At 39.0% G+C, this 20,904-nt stretch overlaps 1 protein-coding gene across 1 annotated transcript in view; it reads right to left on the bottom strand.

The window, feature by feature from the left end:
• Positions 1 to 20,904, bottom strand: part of LOC122560239 (DNA topoisomerase 1) — a 76,595-nt gene that overhangs the window by 38,326 nt on the left and 17,365 nt on the right. Inside the window, exons 4-8 of the mRNA XM_043710714.1 lie at positions 10,736 to 10,862; positions 7,744 to 7,808; positions 7,049 to 7,141; positions 6,252 to 6,321; positions 2,465 to 2,553 (exon numbers count right to left, since the gene is read on the bottom strand). Of these exons, the coding sequence (XP_043566649.1) occupies positions 2,465 to 2,553; positions 6,252 to 6,321; positions 7,049 to 7,141; positions 7,744 to 7,808; positions 10,736 to 10,862 (444 nt within the window). The remainder of the gene's footprint in view (positions 1 to 2,464; positions 2,554 to 6,251; positions 6,322 to 7,048; positions 7,142 to 7,743; positions 7,809 to 10,735; positions 10,863 to 20,904) is intronic.

The raw sequence follows: 20,904 nt of genomic DNA, 5'->3' as shown, positions 1-20,904 counted from the left end.
TAGGATAAATAGACAAAGTCTTTTCCCCGGGGTCAGGGAGTCCAGAACTAGAGGGCATAGGTTTAATTTGAGAGGGGAAAAAGATATAAGAGAGACCTAAGGGGCAACTTTTTCACGCAGAAGGTGGTACGTGTATGGAATGAGTTGCCAGAAGATGTGGTGGAGGCTGGTACAATTGCAACATTTAAGAGGCATTTGGATGGGTATATGAATAGGAAGGGTTTGGAGGGATATGGGCCGGGTGCTGGCAGGTGGGACTAGATTAGGTTGGGATATCTGGTCGGCATGGACAGGTTGGACCGAAGGGTCTGTTTCCATGCTGTACATCTCTATGACTCTAGCTACATGTGACTCTAGATCCACAACAGTGTGGCTGATTCTAAACTGCCCTCTGGGCAACAAATGCTGGCCTAGCCAGTGACACCCACACAATGAATAAAACCAAAACTTGGACGGAATGAGGCTAAGGACAGATTGAACAAAATGAGATTTTAAAAATGCGACCACACTGGAAGCCATCAGTTAGCAGGCCTTGGTGCAACATAAGATGCGGTTTTGTTTATAGAATAAATAAAAACACTGGATCAGAACTGGCATGTGAAACTGCATGGAAGACAAGTGAAAAATCCTGACCACCAACCCTGAAACTAAGGAAGCCCTGATTAATATTGAGACCCAGGAAAATTTCACTGTATTTCTAAACTGGTTCCTATTACTACAGAGTAGGAGGGATAACACACTGATCCTAATTGTGAGAATAAATTGAACACACCAGACTTTTGTTGTGATCCATTCGATGGGCTATAATCTTGTGAAGAATAGAGTTCCAAGAATCAAGAGTAAGAAAGAAAAAGCAGATTCCAGGATTGAATTGGAACGCCAAAAAACTTGGAATAAAACAAACCCAGCGATCATTAAAGAGATTCATAAACAGGTATGTTCTAGGATCCTAAAACATGTACACAACACATATATTAATCCTGAATGTTGGTATCCACATTTTGTTTATTGTCACGTACTCAAAAGTAGAGTGAAAAATTTACAAGATGGTGCTGTAAGTGGCAACTTAAGTGCAGAATATGCCTAGGTAAATGTCCAAGTTAACAAACTGTGGTTGAACTCCACCCACAAAAACTGCACTTTAAGTGGATGATGCAGTCAGATTTGATCCCAATCAGACATTGGCACTACGGGTCATCAAATCTGTCTCCATTGCAAAGGATTCTAATTCTTCACTGAAGATCTAACCTTTGAAACCCAAAAGCGCTGCAACTCAGACTGCCTCATCCACTGTATACATTTTAGTAGTTCTCTTTTTTTTCCCCCCAAAGCCGGGCTCTTGCAGCAGCTTCTGGTATCCAGTCTCCATCACAATTTCTGCCTTTATCAAACAGCTTGTTTCCACTGAATCTTTCTAAGCTCAATTCTTCTCACTTGCATCAAGTAAATACTGTTGTGGGCTTCTTCCATCCCAATATCAGCTGCACTCAACAATCTAATGTATCCCAGTCTTTAGCCCAAATATTATTCCCACAGCACGCTGCCACCACTCCTTTGGGAATTTTCCAAGCTCAACTGGCCTAGAGATTGCCAATAGCAGCATCATATTGCACAGAGAAAACAGATAAATTGAAGCCACATTAGTTTTTCAAGCTCAACCCATCGCTAATGGCAACATAGTAGCAATCCTTAATCCAATGTTTGTGTTTAGTGCCCCTCATTTACAATATTTGACTTCAGATTAAAATTAATAGGTTCATTCTTTTAGCATTCACTGAATGCTTTTTAAACGGATTTAACTTTAGCTTCCAAAACAAAATTTTCATGACTGTTATTGCTGCAGGTAGTGTAGATATCACATCTCCAGCTCTCGAAGACAACAGCTGTTTCGGATCCTATGTTTCTAGCTGTTAACTTCTTAAAAGAAATATGATCTCAAACTTATTTAATGTAACAGACTTCAATTGCTTTTCTGCTACTTAATTCTTAAAAGCTAAAAGTTGTGTTCCAACTAGAATACATGAACCATGAACTAGACACAACATAAACAACAATAAAGAATAAGTCTCAATAATGAATAGCCAGCTTACTTTTGATTTCATTCTTCTCATAGTTGAGATTTTGCTTTAAAAACAATGGCAAAATGAAAACATTTCCAACTTTCCAATAAGTATATCCACAGCAACAACTTTAACTGATTGCATATTCCTACAAATGATCTTTGCTTAGCCAAAGAAAATGGGTAAGCACAGAATCAGAGTGGAGTCGTAATATTTGATAGCAATGTGATTTGCCTCTTCAGTTATTTCACAATTTCCCCATCAAGCATCCAGTCATAGAAAAAAAAACTGGATTGGATGGCCATTCATCCTTGTTTGATTAAAGGGGCAAGGAGGAAAACAGCAGAAGCATAATTCAACAATCCACACGAGTTTAAAACAAAAAGTGTTCTAGGTAACCTCACCATTTCCATTTGTCCTCCTCCTCTTTCTTCTTCTTTTTTCCCTGCCCAGAACTTTCCACTTTAACTTTGGACTTTTTGTTCTTTATATCCTATCAAGAAAACAGAAGAGATTCAGTTATGCCATTACACTTCCAGAAGCCTACTGTTAATATATTTGCAGAATCATAAATTCCAACATCTACGCCTGTGGCTTATGATAAACATCTGTAGCATAGTGGAAACTTCAGTACCTGAAGTGGGAAACCACAGCCACTTATTATACAATACAGCAAGAATAGTGTCAAACGTAGTGTTTCAGTGATATCCTGAGAATGACAATTTTTGAAACTTACAATAGATTATTTGAAGTGCAGAATCTGTTGCTGGGGTAAATGTTATTTGCTTCTTCATTGCAGTGAACACTAGTTCAGGTTTGGAGGGATCAGGGAGAGGCAAGACTAAAAAAGGTGTTTAGAGTGAATGTGCATACATGCCCAATAAGTAATACAGGCATAAATGGACACGTTGAATGATGAAAGATGTGGTTGAAATAAAATGAACATTTCACGTTCTTAAGCTATAAAAAGTGTAAGGGAAAAATGGGGGTGGGAAGAAGGGAAGAGGACATTAGATACGATTGTCTGGCATAAGAAAAGGATAATGTACTGAAGTAAATTTGGTTAGAATTAATGAATGGCAGAGGAGCTACTGTAATTTGATGAATAGTATAGATCACCAATAGAAGAAAAGTAGATGCAGATCTGTTGGAAAATTTCAGAAAGACAAAAGGAAATTTAGAATAGTAATAATTGGGTTCTTCAATTATTTCCAAACACACACACATAGCAACTATGTGAGTGGAAAGCAGAAGGAATTCCTGAAAGTGTTCAGATGATCTCTTCAAACAATCAATTTCTAATGGAGTGATGAGGAAGGAAGTACCTAGTTTTAGGGAATGATGTGTAAAGTCAGTTGGAAAATATTTGAAATATCACCAGCACCAATTGTGAAGAGTCATATCAGGCTAGAGATGTTAACTTTTTCTCTCTCTCGCTCCCTCCACAGATCCTGCCAGACTGGAGTTTCTCCAATATTTGAATAAAATGAAAATACTTCAGATGCTGGAAAAAACAAATAAATTTGGAGAAAGGCAAATTCAGATCTCTCTAGATCTGTGGACAGAGAAACAGTTATGTTTGAAGTCTGATACAACTCATGGTTGTTTCTCCAGAACTTTCATCGTTATTTCAGTTTTCAAGCACCTGCAGTATATAGTATTTATTGGAGTCTCATTCTTCTCCCCCCCCCCCCACCCCCCCTTCCTGTGGGGTGAGGGAAGGAAGGAGAATGCAGAGATTAGTAGGTAATAAACAAGCTTGGTCACAATCCTATTACATACCAGAAGAAGGCCCTCTTGTGGTGGAAGATGGGGCAAGTTACAAAAGTAAATTCTTTGCACGGTCATCCCCCAGTATCCCCTCCAAGCTATGTTCACACAGACACCATAAGGTTCCACCTACTAACACTGATCACAGCTTTTACTTCTGCGAGGCCCATGCAGAAGCAAAAAAAAAACTAGGGGGATTATCGGTCTTTGCTGGAAAAAGGATTCTACCAATGTCACAGTAAAACCAAAACTAAAAATATTGTAGAGAATTTAGACAGACAAATATACAGCAATACTTAGGATCAGAAGCACACAAACTAGTGGTTGTTGATGGAAAACAAGAATGGAAAGTGCAAAAATTCTGGCCACGCTGGAGCACTAGTCAGCTCTGAAAACCAGTAGTTTGAACGGATTAAGTTTGGGGATGGAGTGGTGAAGAGGTGGAATGGATTTACAGACATGGTGTCAGTGGTGACAAACTAGAATTGTTTGCTTTTGATAAGAGTTAAGTAGTTTTGATAGATGATGCTTGGAATAAGGATACACATTCAAAGGCAGTAGTCAGAGTCATACAGCACGGTAACACATCCTTCAGTCCAATTTTTCCATGCCAACCAGATATCCCAATCTGACCTAGTCTCATTTGCCAACAATTGGCCTATATCCCTCTAAAAGGTTCGGATTCAATTGGAAACTGACATGTTTAAAAAAGGAATTGGCAAAGAAGAGTCAGATGTGACAAGAGGGGGATAAAAAAGCTACACAAAAGCATATGGAGTGCACTGAAAGAAATGGTGACAAGAAATTCAATAATAAAACTTGGATATATATATATATAGGAATTTTGAAGGATTTCAGGAAAGCAGGGGATGAGACAAACTAAAACCCTCTTTCAAAAGAAAATGCATGAAAGGCCAACTGGCTTTCCTCTGTGCTGCACCATTCCAAGCACAGGTCTCAACAAGCGGTAGTGACTTTGGTTGCGTAACTTAAGGCAGAACAGGTGAAAAAAATCTAACAATCAGGTATTCTTATTCTGATCAATGACAATGACCATCAATACCAAGATCAATAGACAGGCCCCTAGAAAGTAGAAATTCTAGCACAATACTGAGAGACAACTATACTGTTGAGGAATCAAACTCAAGGATGTAGATTTCCTCACTGAGCTGGAAGGTTTATTTCCAGACGTTTTTTCACCTTACTAGGTAACATCTTTAGTGAGGTAAAAACAATGACTGCAGATGCTGGAAATCAGATTCTGGATCAGTGGTGCTGGAAGAGCACAGCAATTCAGGCAGCATCCGAGGACAGGATTTTGCCTGTCCTCGGATGCTGCCTGAACATCTTTAGTGAGCCTCAGGCGAAGCTTCACTGGAGGCCCGCTGAATAGGTTACTTAGTATGGTGACAAAACGTCTGGAAATAAACCTTCCAGCTCAGTGAGCAAACCTACATCCAGAATCTCAACCTGAGCTCCAAATCTTCTCAAAACTCGCTAAGAATCAAACTCAAAATACTGCTCAAGTCAGGGAACAAGACTTTAATCCATTCTCTCAGTTAGTAACCATACCCAAGCTGGCTGCATGGCAATATGCATCACCAGCTGATTTTCTTTTAAAATAAAACAAACATTCCATGATAACTTTTCAACAAAAAGTTATGGAAGGTGAAGGGATACTCTATTACTTTAGAAAGAAATGAAGGAACACAGCATTTTATTGTGAGCAAAATGACCTCCAGCAACTGTTTCCTTCAATAAAGGCTGTTTTACTATGTAGACCATAAAATTGGAAACAATTACTTTCAATTCAAAAGTAATCCAAAAAAGAAACCCTCCATTAATAAACCCAATTTTATGAACATGTGCAAACTGTACTCCTTTTAAAATTCTCACTTCATTTATGCATTCTTAGTGCTAAATCAAAATCTTAAGTCATTTTTACACATATACATGCTCATTCCCAAGAGCTGTAACTAATATCACATCCACTCAAAGATCAGGATCCCCACAATGTTGTTGTTGTCTGAATGATCAATGTAGTAAATTCTTTAAAATCAAAGGGAATTTTCTCCTATGTGGAATGCTGTCAAATGTACTGTTTTGTCTGCAGTAGAGGCCCAGGTTCAAGTACCATCAGCTTCAGAGAGGTGTGATAACATCTTTGAACAGATTGAAACAAATTTGATTATTTTATTCTCTAACCAATACTAGTATCTTAAATTTCCTTAATCCCAAACCAGAAACCAAGATTTGAAGTTACTATCTCATTCACAAGTGCAAGAATTCACCAGAACCTGTGAAAGCTTTTCCAACACTTTAAGGACATGTTTCTGCTTTCATCTTCTTCTGTTACCTGACACCACCCCCCACCCCTTCACCATTGTCTCTCCATGAAATAAAGAAAACAAGTTACCTTACCATTTCAGATTTTCTTTTTTTGGCTTTCTTTACATCTTCTGATTTGATCTTCTTCGGTTTGAAATCAACACTAAGGCAGACAGACAGATTAAATTCAAGGAACCATATTTGTATTTCGCTACTACTGCCTGCAGTATAGGCTTAGCAACAAAGCTCAAGGTGTCAATGCAACAAAATCCTATATATTTATGTAGTGTCCTATTTGTTAGGCAGGGTAAAGCTACCATTCTTATTCTAATGTGCAGCTTACATTATACGATCATAGTCCAAAATACTGTGTCAATTTATACATAGCGCAACTATTCTGAATACTGTGAAGAATCAGGTCAGATGTAATTCATCTCCAGATGTTTTGTCTTGTGTACATGCTCTGCTCTTTCTTGCCACCTGTGCTTAAAAACAGCCATTCCTCTTATTTATTGCTACACACAAAGTTCTTCAGGTTTGCACCTGTATTCCTTCATAGCAATCTGACTGTGACTTATATTCTTCCAACACAGATGAAATGAGCATCATACCAATTGCTCTGTTCTATCCCCTCCCACTGGGGCTTTTACGTTTCTCCCAATGACTCCCTTTCCTGACCATCCCATTAGCTATAATAACCCTTTTAAATTTTCCAAGCAGTACTTAACTTCAAATTTCACTGGCTGTGAAAGGGAAAACCCATGAGCACTCTACACAGTAACTTTCACAATTGTTCATGGCTACTCATGACTTACAGCGAACATCGACTCGCTTATCAAATATAACGTTTGCTGTAAAGAATAGCAGAGCTTGGGGAAGAAAAAGCTTACTCATCATCTTCACGGGGCCTCTTCATTGGCTTGTTTTCCACTTTAATGGATGGGATATAATCATCGTCTGGCTCTTGCTTTATACGAGGAGGGCTAAAGGAGGAGTGGGAGTAAAGAAAAAAAAATTTTAAAAAACTTTCAGTTGTTGTACAACTGAGTGGTGGATTTGATAGAATCCATTGCCTTAAGTAACAGCCCACCCTTGAGAAACATGACAGGCAGTTCCTAAAATGTAGGCGATGAAACACTGGAATTCAGAGGAATCTCATTTAACCTAGTGTAATTCCACAATTCCAGAAGGCTCCAGTACAGGACATTCACTGGCAGTTATATGGCACTCAACCAGGAGAGCCCAGAATAAATTTGAACAAAATGTACTGTTCAGACATCCTTGGAGCATATCCATTATCAAATGGAATAAGGCTTTCTTCAACTACACAATCTTATTTTTGGAGGGTAGAATTCAAAAAGTAGGAATTAAATAAAACAATGTTGAATGAGATTGCTAACCCTTCATTGCTCATCATCAACTGCAAATAGTTCCTCTTTGCAACTCACTCATTATTTCAAAAGTGTTTCCAAGGATTTCTGCCTTCTTTAAGCAAAGCACATTTAGCAGTGAACATGCATTCCAAAATGCTCAAGCCAAACACTTTTCCCATGACTAATGCCTGACAGATAAAAGGCATCATTACCTTGTGAAACCATTCTCCTTCTTTATTCTATCTCCAGAACCACTACTTGAAGAATGGATCTTATCCTTTTAAAGAAAGAAAACCATTACAAAGTGCACAGGTTACTGCAATTGTTCATAAATATAACTGACAGAATTTGGCCACTCAAAATCATCACTTATTATTCACCCCTTAATGCTGATCAGATACCTTAATTTTTGCAGTACGCACACAGGTTGCTTGCGGACTGTACGTTGGGGGCACAGTTTAATGGTGCTGGGATTCTAACTGGTACAAATCACAGAATGGGAGATGTTGAGTTGCCTTGGTGACTGGTGCAATAAATCCTGTAGATAAACATAATGCTACCACGGTAGAGGGGGTGGAAAATTGCAATTGGTGCTGGAAGGAGTGCTAAATCAGGCACACTGCTTTGTCTGTGATTGGGTCAAGCTTTAGTGTTGCAGGCACTGCTTGCCATTGTCTGAATGAATGCAAGAGAAGACTGACCCACAGAAACATCCAGTCTGTAATGTCAATATTTGTGGCTGATTCTATCCAGTTTTGAATCAGTGGTGATCCAATGAATTTTGATGGGTGAAATTCAACAATGGCAACGTCACGATTGTTGATAGGTGATATAGATACTTGGTTGGAAATGATCAGTGGCTGGTATGTGTTGTGAACATCATTTGTCATCCTAATTTTGTCCTAAACTTGCTGCATACAAGTGCAGAACGCTTGGCTGTTAGCATGGTTAACAGTATGGAACACTTTCCATTTTTGACTTTACCACAAAGATGGTCACCGATGAAGCAGGTTGAGGACACTACCCTGAAGAACTCCAGTAATGGCAACATTTTGGAGAGGTGATGATTGGTCTCCAACAATGACAGCCATCAATCCTTCATGGTAGATATCAATTCCTCAGGTGGCAAAGCACTCTGTGCTGATATGCTAAATACTGGACAAAATTAAAAGCAAGTGATTTTTGTATTACATGTGTTAAAGTGATGAGACCCAACCAAAGTATCTACCAGGCATCCCTTTATCAGTGGCACTGCCATCATTGAATCTCACCCATTAACAATCGAGAGTCACCATGGACTAAAAACTGGACTGGACCAAAAATACTGAAACTACAAAAACTGATGAGAGGCTGGTACTTCCCAGAGTCATCCAACTCTGCTCGACTAAATGACTGTACAGCAACAACTCTAAGCTGGATACGATCACTGACAAAGCAGCACATTGGTTTGGCACTCGTCAAACCATGCATAATTATTCATTCACTCGTGGAAGGTTTTCCTAATGATTTGATTGATTCAAAAACTTTTCTAGGGCACTGTGATAACACATTTTTAAATACTGCCTGGGGTTTTCATCCACATGGCTCAAGGCTGCAACATAGTTGGACGTCTTGATGAACAAAATTTCCAATGAAGAGTTTTGTTTTTGGATTTGTTCATGGGATGGCTAGGCTAGCATTTATTGCTTCGCTAATTGCCCAAGGGATAGCACGGTGGCTCAGTGGGTCACACTGCTACCTCACAGCACCACAGACCTGGGTTTGATTCCACCATCATGCGACTCTATGTGGATTTTGCACATGCCTCTTGCACCTGCATGGGTTTTCTCCAGATGCTCCAGTCCAAAGATCTACAGGTTAGTGGTACATGTTAAGCTTGCTCATAGTGTCCAAGGTGTGCAGGCTAGGTGGATTAGCCATGGGAAATGCAGGGTTAGAGGAACAAGTTAGGGGGTGGGACTGGGTGGGATGTTCGGAGGGTTGGCGTGGTCTCAATAGGTCTAATGGCCAGCTTCCACACTGTCAGGATTCTATGATTCACATTGTTATGGATCAGAAATTTCACACAGGCCAGATCAGGCTACGATAACAAATCTACTTCCCAAAAACATTAGTAAACTAGATGGATTCTTACAACAAATCAATAATGCATATATGGTCAAAGAGTTAGCATTTTATTCTAGATTTTTAATTGAATTCAAATTTTCACCATTTCTCAGAGGGATTTGAACAGATGTGCCGAGAATATTAGGCAAAGATTCTAGATTATTACTAAGCAAGTGCCACTTAACACCAGTAATGATTGCCTTCCGGCACTTGGTTGATAATGGAGAGTTGACTGACTGAGCAATGATTTGCCAGTTTGGACTTGTTCTACTTTTTGTGGACTGGGCACCTTTCAGTCTTGGTGCTTAAATACCAAAATGCAAGTGGACTGGAACATAGAGGCAAGATGCATAGCTCATTCGGAGCACAAGCCTTCAATGCGCAGCTATAAAATTGCATGCACTGACAGTGGTGCCTGGACATCACATCACATGCAAAGAACTGAACTTGGAGAGTTTGGGAGGCTGCCATAATGGGGCACCCACACAGCACTTCTAGCTTCCAACTTTCTTAGCATCATATTTTGGATTTGTGCCAAACTTCATCATCACTGAAGGTGGGGGAAGTTTAGGGATCCTCATTTTGTTACTGGTTTTAATTGTTCACTATTGATGATGGGATGTGGCAGTACGGTAGAACTTTGATCTGACCTATCAGTTGTGTAATTGCTGCTCATCCTAGCTAGAGTGGCACCTCATTTTTTAATATAGACTGATGCCGCCCTGGAAAGCTCTCAGAGACTCCTCATTAACCTTTGTTTAATCCTCTAATTTAAATGTGAGGCCTATGTCAGGTATTTGCCATATCTGGAGGACAAACATTGGTGGAACATGGTAGTTGATAACCCACAGTTCCTTATGAATGCCCAGATATAAAGGTGCAATGTCTGTTCTCACTCTGGACAAGTACCACATATCCTAATGACAGAGGGTAGCAAGTGTCAGAGTGTCTCTTCATAATGATACTGCTACTATTACTATCATGGACAGATGTGCAACAGGAAGACTGGGGAGTTTAACTTCAAATAAAAAGTATCGCAAAAAAAGTAGCTGAAATAAATGTAATTGGCTGATGGCCAGCTACCGCCAATTTCAATACCTTCTCCTCCTTCCTTTTCTCCTTGTCCTTATGTTTGTGTTTGTCAGAGCTCCCATCTCTATGTTTTACTTTGTCTTTTTCCCTTTCCTTATCTTTGTGTTTCTTCTCCGAAGAATCTTTGTGCTCACTGCAAGAGAGAGAAGCCTGTGACAGATAGAAACCTCACAAAAGGTCTGCATGTTATAGAAGGTGCATTGCTTCTAACAACTTTCTCCCTCTTCTCCACCACTAAAGAGTGACTGTACCCATAGCTCTCGGAAAGGATACAGATAATCAAAAATGCCATTAGGAACACACTACGTATCTGAGTTGCGCCTGCCTGCTCAGGTGGATATAAGAGGTCCCCTACCACTATTCTGAGAAAGTGCTAGGGAATTATCCCAAGTTTACTCGTCAAACAAACATTACAAGAGAGCCCCTGGATCACAATGGCAAAAGACTGTTAGGGGGTCTCAGCATTGCATGAAGGAATATACTGGCCTTGGAGGGATTCACATTAACTGCTCTACCAGGGTTAAAACAAAATAACAAGGGATTAAACAAACTAGTATTGTAATACTTTCAGTTTAAAAAAAAGGGTTGGTGTAGACTTAGTTGAAGCGATCAAATGATCAAGCGGAACAAATGGAGTGGACAGAGCCTGAAGAAGAGAGCACAGCTTTCAGAAATGAAGTTAGGATAGAACAGATAGAATAGATACCCACTGATTACTAAAAAAGTTTAGAATACTAATCTACAACAGCAACTGATGCTATATCAAATTTTGTTTTAAAATGTATGAAGGGAGAGGAAGCAAAGGCATGGGCTCAGAATGGTACAAGTGTCTCAACAAGCTGAATAACCATTTCTGTTACTGCAGTACACCCAGCTATTTAATCACGTTAGCCACAATTGGCATTTCAGCTCCATATTACATTGATTTGTGGCCCAGATAAGCTGCTGCAGTCCACGTGGAGAACTGCTTAAGAGAACAGCAGTCATAATTTTTTAGTGGGTCAATGATAGCAGCATAAATTCAGGATTAACTCAGCTCAGTCAGCAGGTACTTGGGAATATAACCCAGCACCAATTTGCTACTTCTTGGAGAAACAAAATTGTCAAAGTCCACACATTAGCTCATTTCCACAAGGTTCAACTTGAGATAAAACAAACATATACAATTATAAAAACAACTGTACCTTGATGCTACTAAAGTATATAACCTACAATATATACCACTCCACTTTCCCCAATGCTTACTCAGCAGCATCGCTATAACCATTACCATGCGGTACAAAGGCAATAGGGGCATGGAAATACCATCCTTCCCATAAGATATAGGAGAGAAGTAGACAATTCAGCACATGGTTGGTGTTTCTCCCCTTTCACCCTATGGTGGCTCAGTGGTTAGTATTGATGCCTCACAGCACCAGGGACCTGGGTTCAATTCCCAGACTCAGATGACTGTCTGTGTGGAGTTTACACATTCCCCCCATGTCTACGTGAGTTTCCTCCGGTGTCCTCCCACAATGCAAAGATGTGCAGGTTAGGTGAATTGATCATGCTAAACTGCCATAGTGTTCAGGGATGTGTAGGTTAGGTGCATTAGGCAAAATATACAGTGGGGGAATGGGTCTGGGTGGGTTACTCTTCAGAGGATTGTTGTAGACTTGTTGGGTCAAAGGGCCTATTTCCACACTGTAGGGATTCTAACCCTTGATCCCCTGCCAAAGATTCACAACACTGGCTGATGAAATACATCCTCATCTCTGTTCTAAAGGGGTCATCCCTTCGCACTGAGGCCATGCCCTCGGGTCCTACTCTCTCCTATAGTGGAATCAGCTTCTCCACGTGGGCTCTATCCAGGGCTCTCAACATTATGGGTCTCATTGAAACTTGGAGCGAGTACACACCCAGAGTCCTCAATTGCTCCAAACTAAATTTTTCCAAATTGGATCAGAGAATTAAAAATTCTTCAAATCAGACATTGTCCAATACCCCACTCAGTGCCATATGATCTGCAGCAATTCAAAAAGAAAAGTCACCTTCTCCACTAATGAGTACCAAGATATTGGTTTACTCATTGCGCTTACCTCCAAGAAGAATTAGAATAGAATTCAAGGCAGCTACACTGGATAGGTTAAAAAAAGTTAAAACTGTCCAACAGCACAGCGCTTGTTAACAAGTGGATTAGATTAGGGCTCTGGGTTTTAGTTGTTAGCAGGGGTCCACAAGGATCTCTTGGAGTCATTGGTGTTAATTTTCACTCAATGCAAGAGGTGATTTACTAGATTATTGATAGAATGCCAGATCTAATGCATTTAACAGAGGTTGCTTAACGTTGGACACTCATGAACACAACCTGAACAAAAAAAAAACAAATTAAAATCTTTTCAAAATAGACTTTCCTCAACAGAAACTGAACTGTTCGTGACACTGATTTAGTTTTTTAGTTACCCAAACCTGTGCGGTTCTGCAGCAACTGTTGAATAATACTTAATCTCTTTCATGAATGATTCAAGAATTGTACTTGCAACTTACATGCAGCGGTAGCAATTCACACCATTAGAGGTAGAGTGAAAAACTCATTGTTGAAATGAGTATGCAACCAAATTCATAAGGCTGGAAATAACTAGACCATTGGCAGTGGGGTAATAGGGAAGGTGAGGGAAAATGTGAAGGGCGGGGGAAAAAAAAGAAAAAAAAACAGAAAAGTTTTCTTTGTCATTCAGCATTTCTTGAACCTTTGTCCTCATCTCAATTAAAAATGGTCTAATTGTAAATGGGGTGGCTGTCTATCAGCATCATAAAGACCTGCTTAGTCAAAATTCATTGATATTTAAAAGTTCAAATACTGAATCAAGCTTTCAAAAAAGGATACCTAATACTCACTCAGCATGCTGCTGAGAAGTTTCACACAAGGCAATGCCCTCACTGCTAAGTACCTGAATTCAAAGGTATGTAAATTAACTGATCAAAGTATTTTTGTTGCCCCCAAAATTTCATCAAAGACTATAATCTACAGAAGATACTGGTTTTATAAAGAACTTCACTGCAAGATTGAAAAGTGGTTGCAGCATGTGAGTTTAAAATCAAACTCTGAATGAGTTAAAGCACGCAAGGCCGAGCCAGAAAAAAAGGTAATATAGGCAGACTGTCTTGTTAACTTTGCACCAACAAAGGTGGCCTCAACGTTTGAGCAGTGATCTCAGGCTGGGTGCCATTATTCCCATTTCACAAATTCATCTAAGATTTCAGCCTCGTTGGCAGTCTATTTTGTTGCCAGCTCAGTCAGCTTGTTGCCAAGAGTCCAAACTATGAAAACAGTGTCTCACTGACATTCCACTACCCTCCCAGAATCCACATAACTGTCACAAAAGATTGCCTATCAAACTTACATCCAGAAAGAAAAAAACTGGTTAGGTCCCGAAACCTTAAAAAGACACTATAAAAATGCTGGCAATAAGGAAACCTTTCAGCTGATAAAAACTAGCACTCCTTTAATTTCAACTACCTTATCGGACATCCTCATTTCAGCAGAATCAATGTTCTCACCTTTAGCATTCTGTCCGTTAAAGTTGTTCCAAATATTTATTCACATAATTAAAGAATTAAGCCATCCTTTTCAAGGTTACGTTTTCCTAGCTGACATTCGTATTTTGATTCTGTTCTCCAGTAGCAAACCACATTTACCTTACTGACATCATTTGATATTTTGATATGATTTGGCCTAAATATTTTTATGACTTTGGATTTCTATGGCCTGTTTGAGGAGGTTACCTAGCAATACCATTTGGCTCAGTTGGTTACCCTTTCACCACTACAGTTTCAAAATTCCAAGTTCAAGTTGCAGTTCACAAAAAATTATGGCTGACATTCCCCATGAAATACTGAGGTAACGCTGTACTATTGTATGTACACAGTGTAACATTTCACTCCAACACGAGCATCCCATCAGCCTGCTCAATGGATACAAAAGATAGGGTACTTGTTGCAAGCAAATTTAGCTGCTTGCATTATCATGGCTCTAAAACAACTTCAGAGCTGTCTGGTGGATATAAAGGGTGCAATATAAATGAAAGGTTTATTTAGATGCACAGCCAAACACTGGGTAGAGTTAATTTCCAAAGGAGAGTAAGTAGGACAAGTGGGACAATCTGTAACATTGTCATGAGGGGGAAAAACTGTAAATGAGTACTCAGATTAGAAAACCATACTCACTGATCCCCACTGAACCTTTGGCACCTGCTGTTCACCAGATGCACTGCTGCACTTGAAAGAAATCTTAAAAATCGAGCAAAAATTGATTTTTTTTTGAAGAAACAAAAAACACAAGTGTGGAATAAGTACCATTGGCAAAATCAAATGGAACAGGAAATTAGAAGAGGAAAAATTAAAAGAAAAAGTACTTTAAAGATTCTGGAAAATAAGAACTCAAAACAGTGCTAAAAATACTCAACAGGCCAGGCTGCATGTACTTCAGATTGCTATCCTTCAGGAGAAAGAAATTTTCTTCGTGAATACAGTTAAGTTGGAGGAGGAGAATAATGGGGCACATGAAAAATCCAGCAATGGGGTGGAGAGGTGGAGAAGAAAGCACAAACGTGAGATGGCAAAGCAATTATTGGTTAGGGTTCCAATGATAGCGGAGGTATGTTCAAAATTTGAGCATTAGTCAATGCGCTATCCATTTAGTCACAATCAGAGTTGTACAGCACAGAAACAGACCCTTTGGTCCAACTCATTCATGCTGACGAGATATCCTAAACTAATCTATTCCCTTTTGCCACAAATTTAATCCATATCCCTCAACCCTTCTTATTCATGTACCTATCCAGATGCCTTTTAAATGTTGGAATTATACCAGCCTCCATTACCTCCTCTGGCAGCTCATTCCATACACGCACCACCCATTGCATGAAAGGATTGTCCATTAGATTCCTTTTAAAAGCTTTCCCCTCTCACCTTGAATCAATGCCCTCTAATTTTGGGCTCCCCTACTCTGGGGAAAAGACCTTGCCTATTTATCATGTTCATGCCCATCACGATTTTATAAACCTCTATAAAAGGTCACCCTTCAGCCTCAGATGCTTCAGGGAAAACAGCCTCTCCCTTTCGTTCAAACTCTCCAACCCTGGAAATGTCCTTGTAAGAGTTTTCTGAACCCTTTCAAGTTTAACAAATTTTTTCCTGTAGCAGTGGGACCAGAATTGAATGCAGTATTCTACAAGTGGCCAAACCAATGGCCTGCACAGCCACTACATGACCTCCCATACTCAGTGTTCTGACCAATAAAGGCAAGCATACCAAATGCCCACTTTACTACTGGTCTTCCTGCAACTCCACTTTCAGGGAATTATGAACCTGCACCCCAAGGTCTCTGTTCAGCAACATGAAAAGACAACAGAACTGATATGGACAACAGCAGTTTAAAAGTTAGTAATAGAAGTCTTTCAATAATATGAGTTAATTATCTCAATATAGAAATAATGAAAAGGACAATGCAATGATGTGGGGATATTCACCCAAACCACTGATAGAGCCAAGATACAGGAAACAAGATTAAGAATGAAGATGGAATAAACTGAACGCAGTTGTAAATTGGATTAAAAGTGATTAGAAGAGGAGTGGAACAAAATTAGAGTCAGGGACAATCTCTCCCAATTATTCAAAGCTAGTAGCAATGTCTCACAGGATGCTATTCTAGGATCTATTCACATATTCAAATTATACATAGCAAAACGTTAAACATTCAGTACAAATTTGGACAAATGTTCTGTTGTTCACTGTTTGATACAAGAAATGAATTACTGATGTGAATGTATCTTTATTCAGTTTGAACAACTGAATTCGACAACAGATGCTTGGAACCACATTTTCACAAGCCTGCAAAGCAATGGCATCTGTGTAGGTCATCGAAACTAGCAGATGCAGCTGAGGAAGAAGAATCACAAGTCCAGACACAACTGCATACAATATAAGAACTTTAGATACCAGAGAATCAGCACATACTTAGTATCGCAAAACAAAAGAACAAATACTTATTGACTGGATATCAAAGACTGTGTAGAAAAACAAAGAGTACTTGGTGGGGTTCAGCAATCTTCCATTCTATGCCCATTGCCATCTCCTTACTTCACCTGAAGTATTACTGTACCACCAAATGCCTTTCCCAAAAGTCGCATGCCAAAGAGTAAGCAGAGAAATACTGTAGTGTGGGCTACATGATGGATACACATGAATCACTGATGAAATTATACCATCTTCTCATCGCACAATGAGCCAATGTGGAGCTAAAATTAGCACGTCTACATCAGCATACCTGCCTACACTCTTGGCTGTACTTTTAAGTGGAGCTGAAGAAGGATATAATAGATGAAAAAGAAATAAAAACTTTCATAAAAATGAAGATTGTTATTTGAAATGCAACAGCAGAAAACACCTTTCACTTCATTATTCTGACAGATTTCCAGTTTTCAGTTATTACTAAACAACACCAACAAAAAATTAGGAGCAGAGTCCACAGCTTAATGGCCCAACTCTTTACAGTATTCATCGTTATTTGAAGTCTAGGAGAAGCAAGGTTCAAATGCCATACCAATTTTCAACAAGCCTAAAAGAATTAATCAGTGAAAAGTGAAAATGAAAAGTGTTATTTTCCATTCAGCCCAGTCAATCAAGTCAGAGCAATCAAACTACAACCCTTACCCTCACGGTAACCCTTCAATTTTCACAGCACACCACCACCATCACTTTTAGTAAAGCTGACTTTAGATCAATTTAATTGAAAGAGTATACTGAAATGACAACTGGGTGTTTGGTAAATCTGGTTTTCAGCACTTGGTGCCAACAGTTATATGGGAGGATCAGAAGTAGTAGCGGTCTCAACTCAGTTGACAAATAAACAGACAAACTCAAATAGTTTAGTTTCGGAATGACGGCAGGTAAGTTGGCCTTGCGCACTATTTGCACTTCTGAGCTAACTTCCTTCTGGAATGAATAATACTTCATTCAAAATTACCTTAGAGATGAGCTGCATGAGAAGGAACATTCATGGATTCTTATCACTGATCAAATCAAGTCATACAGAGGACTTTGGAAATTAAGAAACTTTCCTTATTCATTGGATATATTTAAAGAATACAGAATATTTCCATCCAAGCTATCAGGGATACCTCACTTCCTGAGTAAATCAAGGACTTTAACACACCATATGGCATACTCTGTTTAAACAGTATTCAACATGCTTTATTTTTAATCCAAGTAGCACTACATAAAAAAAAAAGGTCACCACAGTGAGAAACATCATCGCTTCCTCTACTAAAGGAAAAGGTATGGATTTTAAAATACCCATCATTCAATAAATACATTATACTTCTAATTTTGTTGTGTTAACCTGATAAAATTGTTGAAAGAACTTTTCTGATTACCCAAGCAATAGCTGGCCTGTTTCTTAGGCACTGCCATCTTTTCATACCTCATCCAAGTGGCCATTTCTACAAGAATAACAACAGACTGTAATAGTCAGCAAGCTATTCAAGTTTAGGAGAAAGAGGTAAGTTAGTCCACAACAAAGCTCAGAGCTATCCAGCTAACGAAGCAATCACAGTGAAGTACTTCCCTTACTTAGGCAACTACTATTCAAACCTTGGAAGAAGTTAGACAAGTGTTTTTTAAAGAACGATATTAATGTACAAGTGGGAAATTTAGATTGTGAGCAAACTACAGGATAAACCACTAGAGTCTCGCGCTCTCCAACCAGTACAGATTTGGTCATGGTACCAAATTACAATCAAACACATACATGTTTTGAAGGCGGAGGGAGAGAACAGGAAGCTGAATTTGAACATCCATGTTTGGAACCTGCTACCTTAAACCTTCCAAAGTGGATCCAGCCAGTACATAAGCTAGAGACTAACAAACTGAGTCATTGTTGGGGCTACTCCACTTATTGCCTGCCTCTCTGTCATAAACGTTGAGAAAATAATACAATGAAGTCTTTGCAAATTGAAAACCATAGTGAAGTAAGGAAGTTAATTTCTTAAGAAGAACTCTGGGACACATTTTAAGAAGACCTGAATCAACGTCAAATTATAAAATCTAACACCTCTTAGCCTTTCTATAGAAAAATGAAGAGAATATTCCATACCAGCTAGTTCTACTAAACCTTGAGATTGAGGGGCAGATCTATAGCAAATATCAACACCACAGGATGGTAACCTGTGACCATACTCTTGCCGAACAAATATATTTTACAGTTAATAAATACAAAAATATTATAGATGCTGTAAATCTTAAATAAGAAAAAGGAGCAAGGTCTGTATGAATGCTCAGTGTGGACTGCTCTACATTGGGGAGGCCAAGCAGAGAGGTGCCAGCATTGTGCAACAATTCTGCTAAGATTACAAGTACCACCTAAAGTGTGGGGTCACACGTTATTTTAATACTTCATCTTGCTCACATACTGACCTTTCTATTCAGTGTTTGCTATTCTATTCAGTGATCTTACTGATCATTAACCTGCTTACGGACTCAACATGGTATATAACAATTTTAGATTATAACCCCTGCCTCCATCTTGTTCCAGGTCTTCTTTCTTTCCTTTTGCTGGGTCAGTGTTCATTATGTTTCTCTCCTTCCCATTTAAACGTTGCATTCAGTTTTAAAAGTAGAATTTAATGCCTCCTTCAGACACAATCTTTTGTTTCTTCATTATAGTTGTTGCATCATGAAATCTTTCTTCCCTGACCTCTACCATATCGAAGACTTGTATTGTTTTTCATGCATTCTTTCCACTGGCTCAGAGCTCTCATCAATATTCAGCTGTGATGAACGTAATCTACTTGAAATGTTAACTCCACTTCTTTCCAGATGCTGTCTGACCCATCCTTTCCAATACTTTTCTTAAAAAGCTTGTTGATTTACAAAATATACAGCTTTTAGGCAGAAGAGATTCCTGATTTCACTTTGAATGGTTTCTGATAGAGGATCAGCCATGCTCTGGTTGAATGGTAAAGCAGACTTAAACGGGCCAAATGCCTATTCTGGCTCCTATATTTTGATGTTCCTTATGACAGCACACATGAACAATACTACTCTAATTTTAAGGTTTGGCCCCTGAGAAAACAATTTTTTTGACCTACGTCAATTTCTTTTAATCATCTCAAACACCATAATTCGATTATTCTGTAACCATTTTCATTCATGGAATTACAAACTCAGTCTATGCACAATTTAACCCCTTACCCAAGGCATAAAGTGGTTTATTCACCCATAAAACAAAACTATTATTTCCCAGTATACCACATCCTCTTCCTAGACAGAATTTAAGAACTGCGGTTTCTTAAAAGTGCAACCCCAACACCATAGCCCGAATAATCGATGTTAACAATTGCATTTCTACACAGCACAGAGTCAGGGAGCCTCAACTGGAACTCCACACACACACACAAAAAGTAAATTTCAATCAGTTTCTCAGTCTCTATTTTGCAGCCACCGTTTTTTTCTGTCAGGATAACTGATATGCCAAAGCCTTCTTTGCCAATCACCAAAACACTTTAATAATGATGCAAGCTACAATGAGTATTAGCTTTATTAATTTCACATTACAATCAAGTTAACTGTCTGAACTCTGGATACGTATCACTCTCTCAATTAGCCAGTTTGAAAGGAAATGGGCATACAGCTCTTCACACAACCCAAATGGTGTAATAAATGGAGTTTCCTTTGCTGTCAAGAGGCTATTGGTGCAACTGGAATCATTATAAATCTAAAAGGTAGTACATTCACCTCAAGGGGAAAGTTTTGTGACTTTCCAAGGACTATTACGAACTCTTGAGAATGAATGACAGTATAAATTTCAAAGTTAGGATATCCTGGTACCAAGTATTCTCTGACAGAAAAACAACAAACACTGAGACACTTCAAATGTAGACTGCTGTTGATTTCAGTGTTCTGAGGGGGATAGCATGCTGACAAGAACTACAGACTCAATTCCCAGTTTGTGCTGTGTTAACGCATCTCATCAGCAGTAGAGCTATTTCAATTTACCTTGGTGTTTGTGAATGACAGGATTAAGAAAAAACAGCAATAACCCCCACCACAGTGATCAACTGCAGATAGGATTACACTTGGCTTTCCTGCTCACATGCTAAATAGCTGGTGGGCATTCACTAGCATGATGTGTGGCC

Source organism: Chiloscyllium plagiosum, chromosome 20 (genome assembly GCF_004010195.1).
Source record: "Chiloscyllium plagiosum isolate BGI_BamShark_2017 chromosome 20, ASM401019v2, whole genome shotgun sequence".
Classification (NCBI taxonomy): domain Eukaryota; kingdom Metazoa; phylum Chordata; class Chondrichthyes; order Orectolobiformes; family Hemiscylliidae; genus Chiloscyllium; species Chiloscyllium plagiosum.
This window is presented reverse-complemented; position numbering and strand designations above follow the sequence as displayed.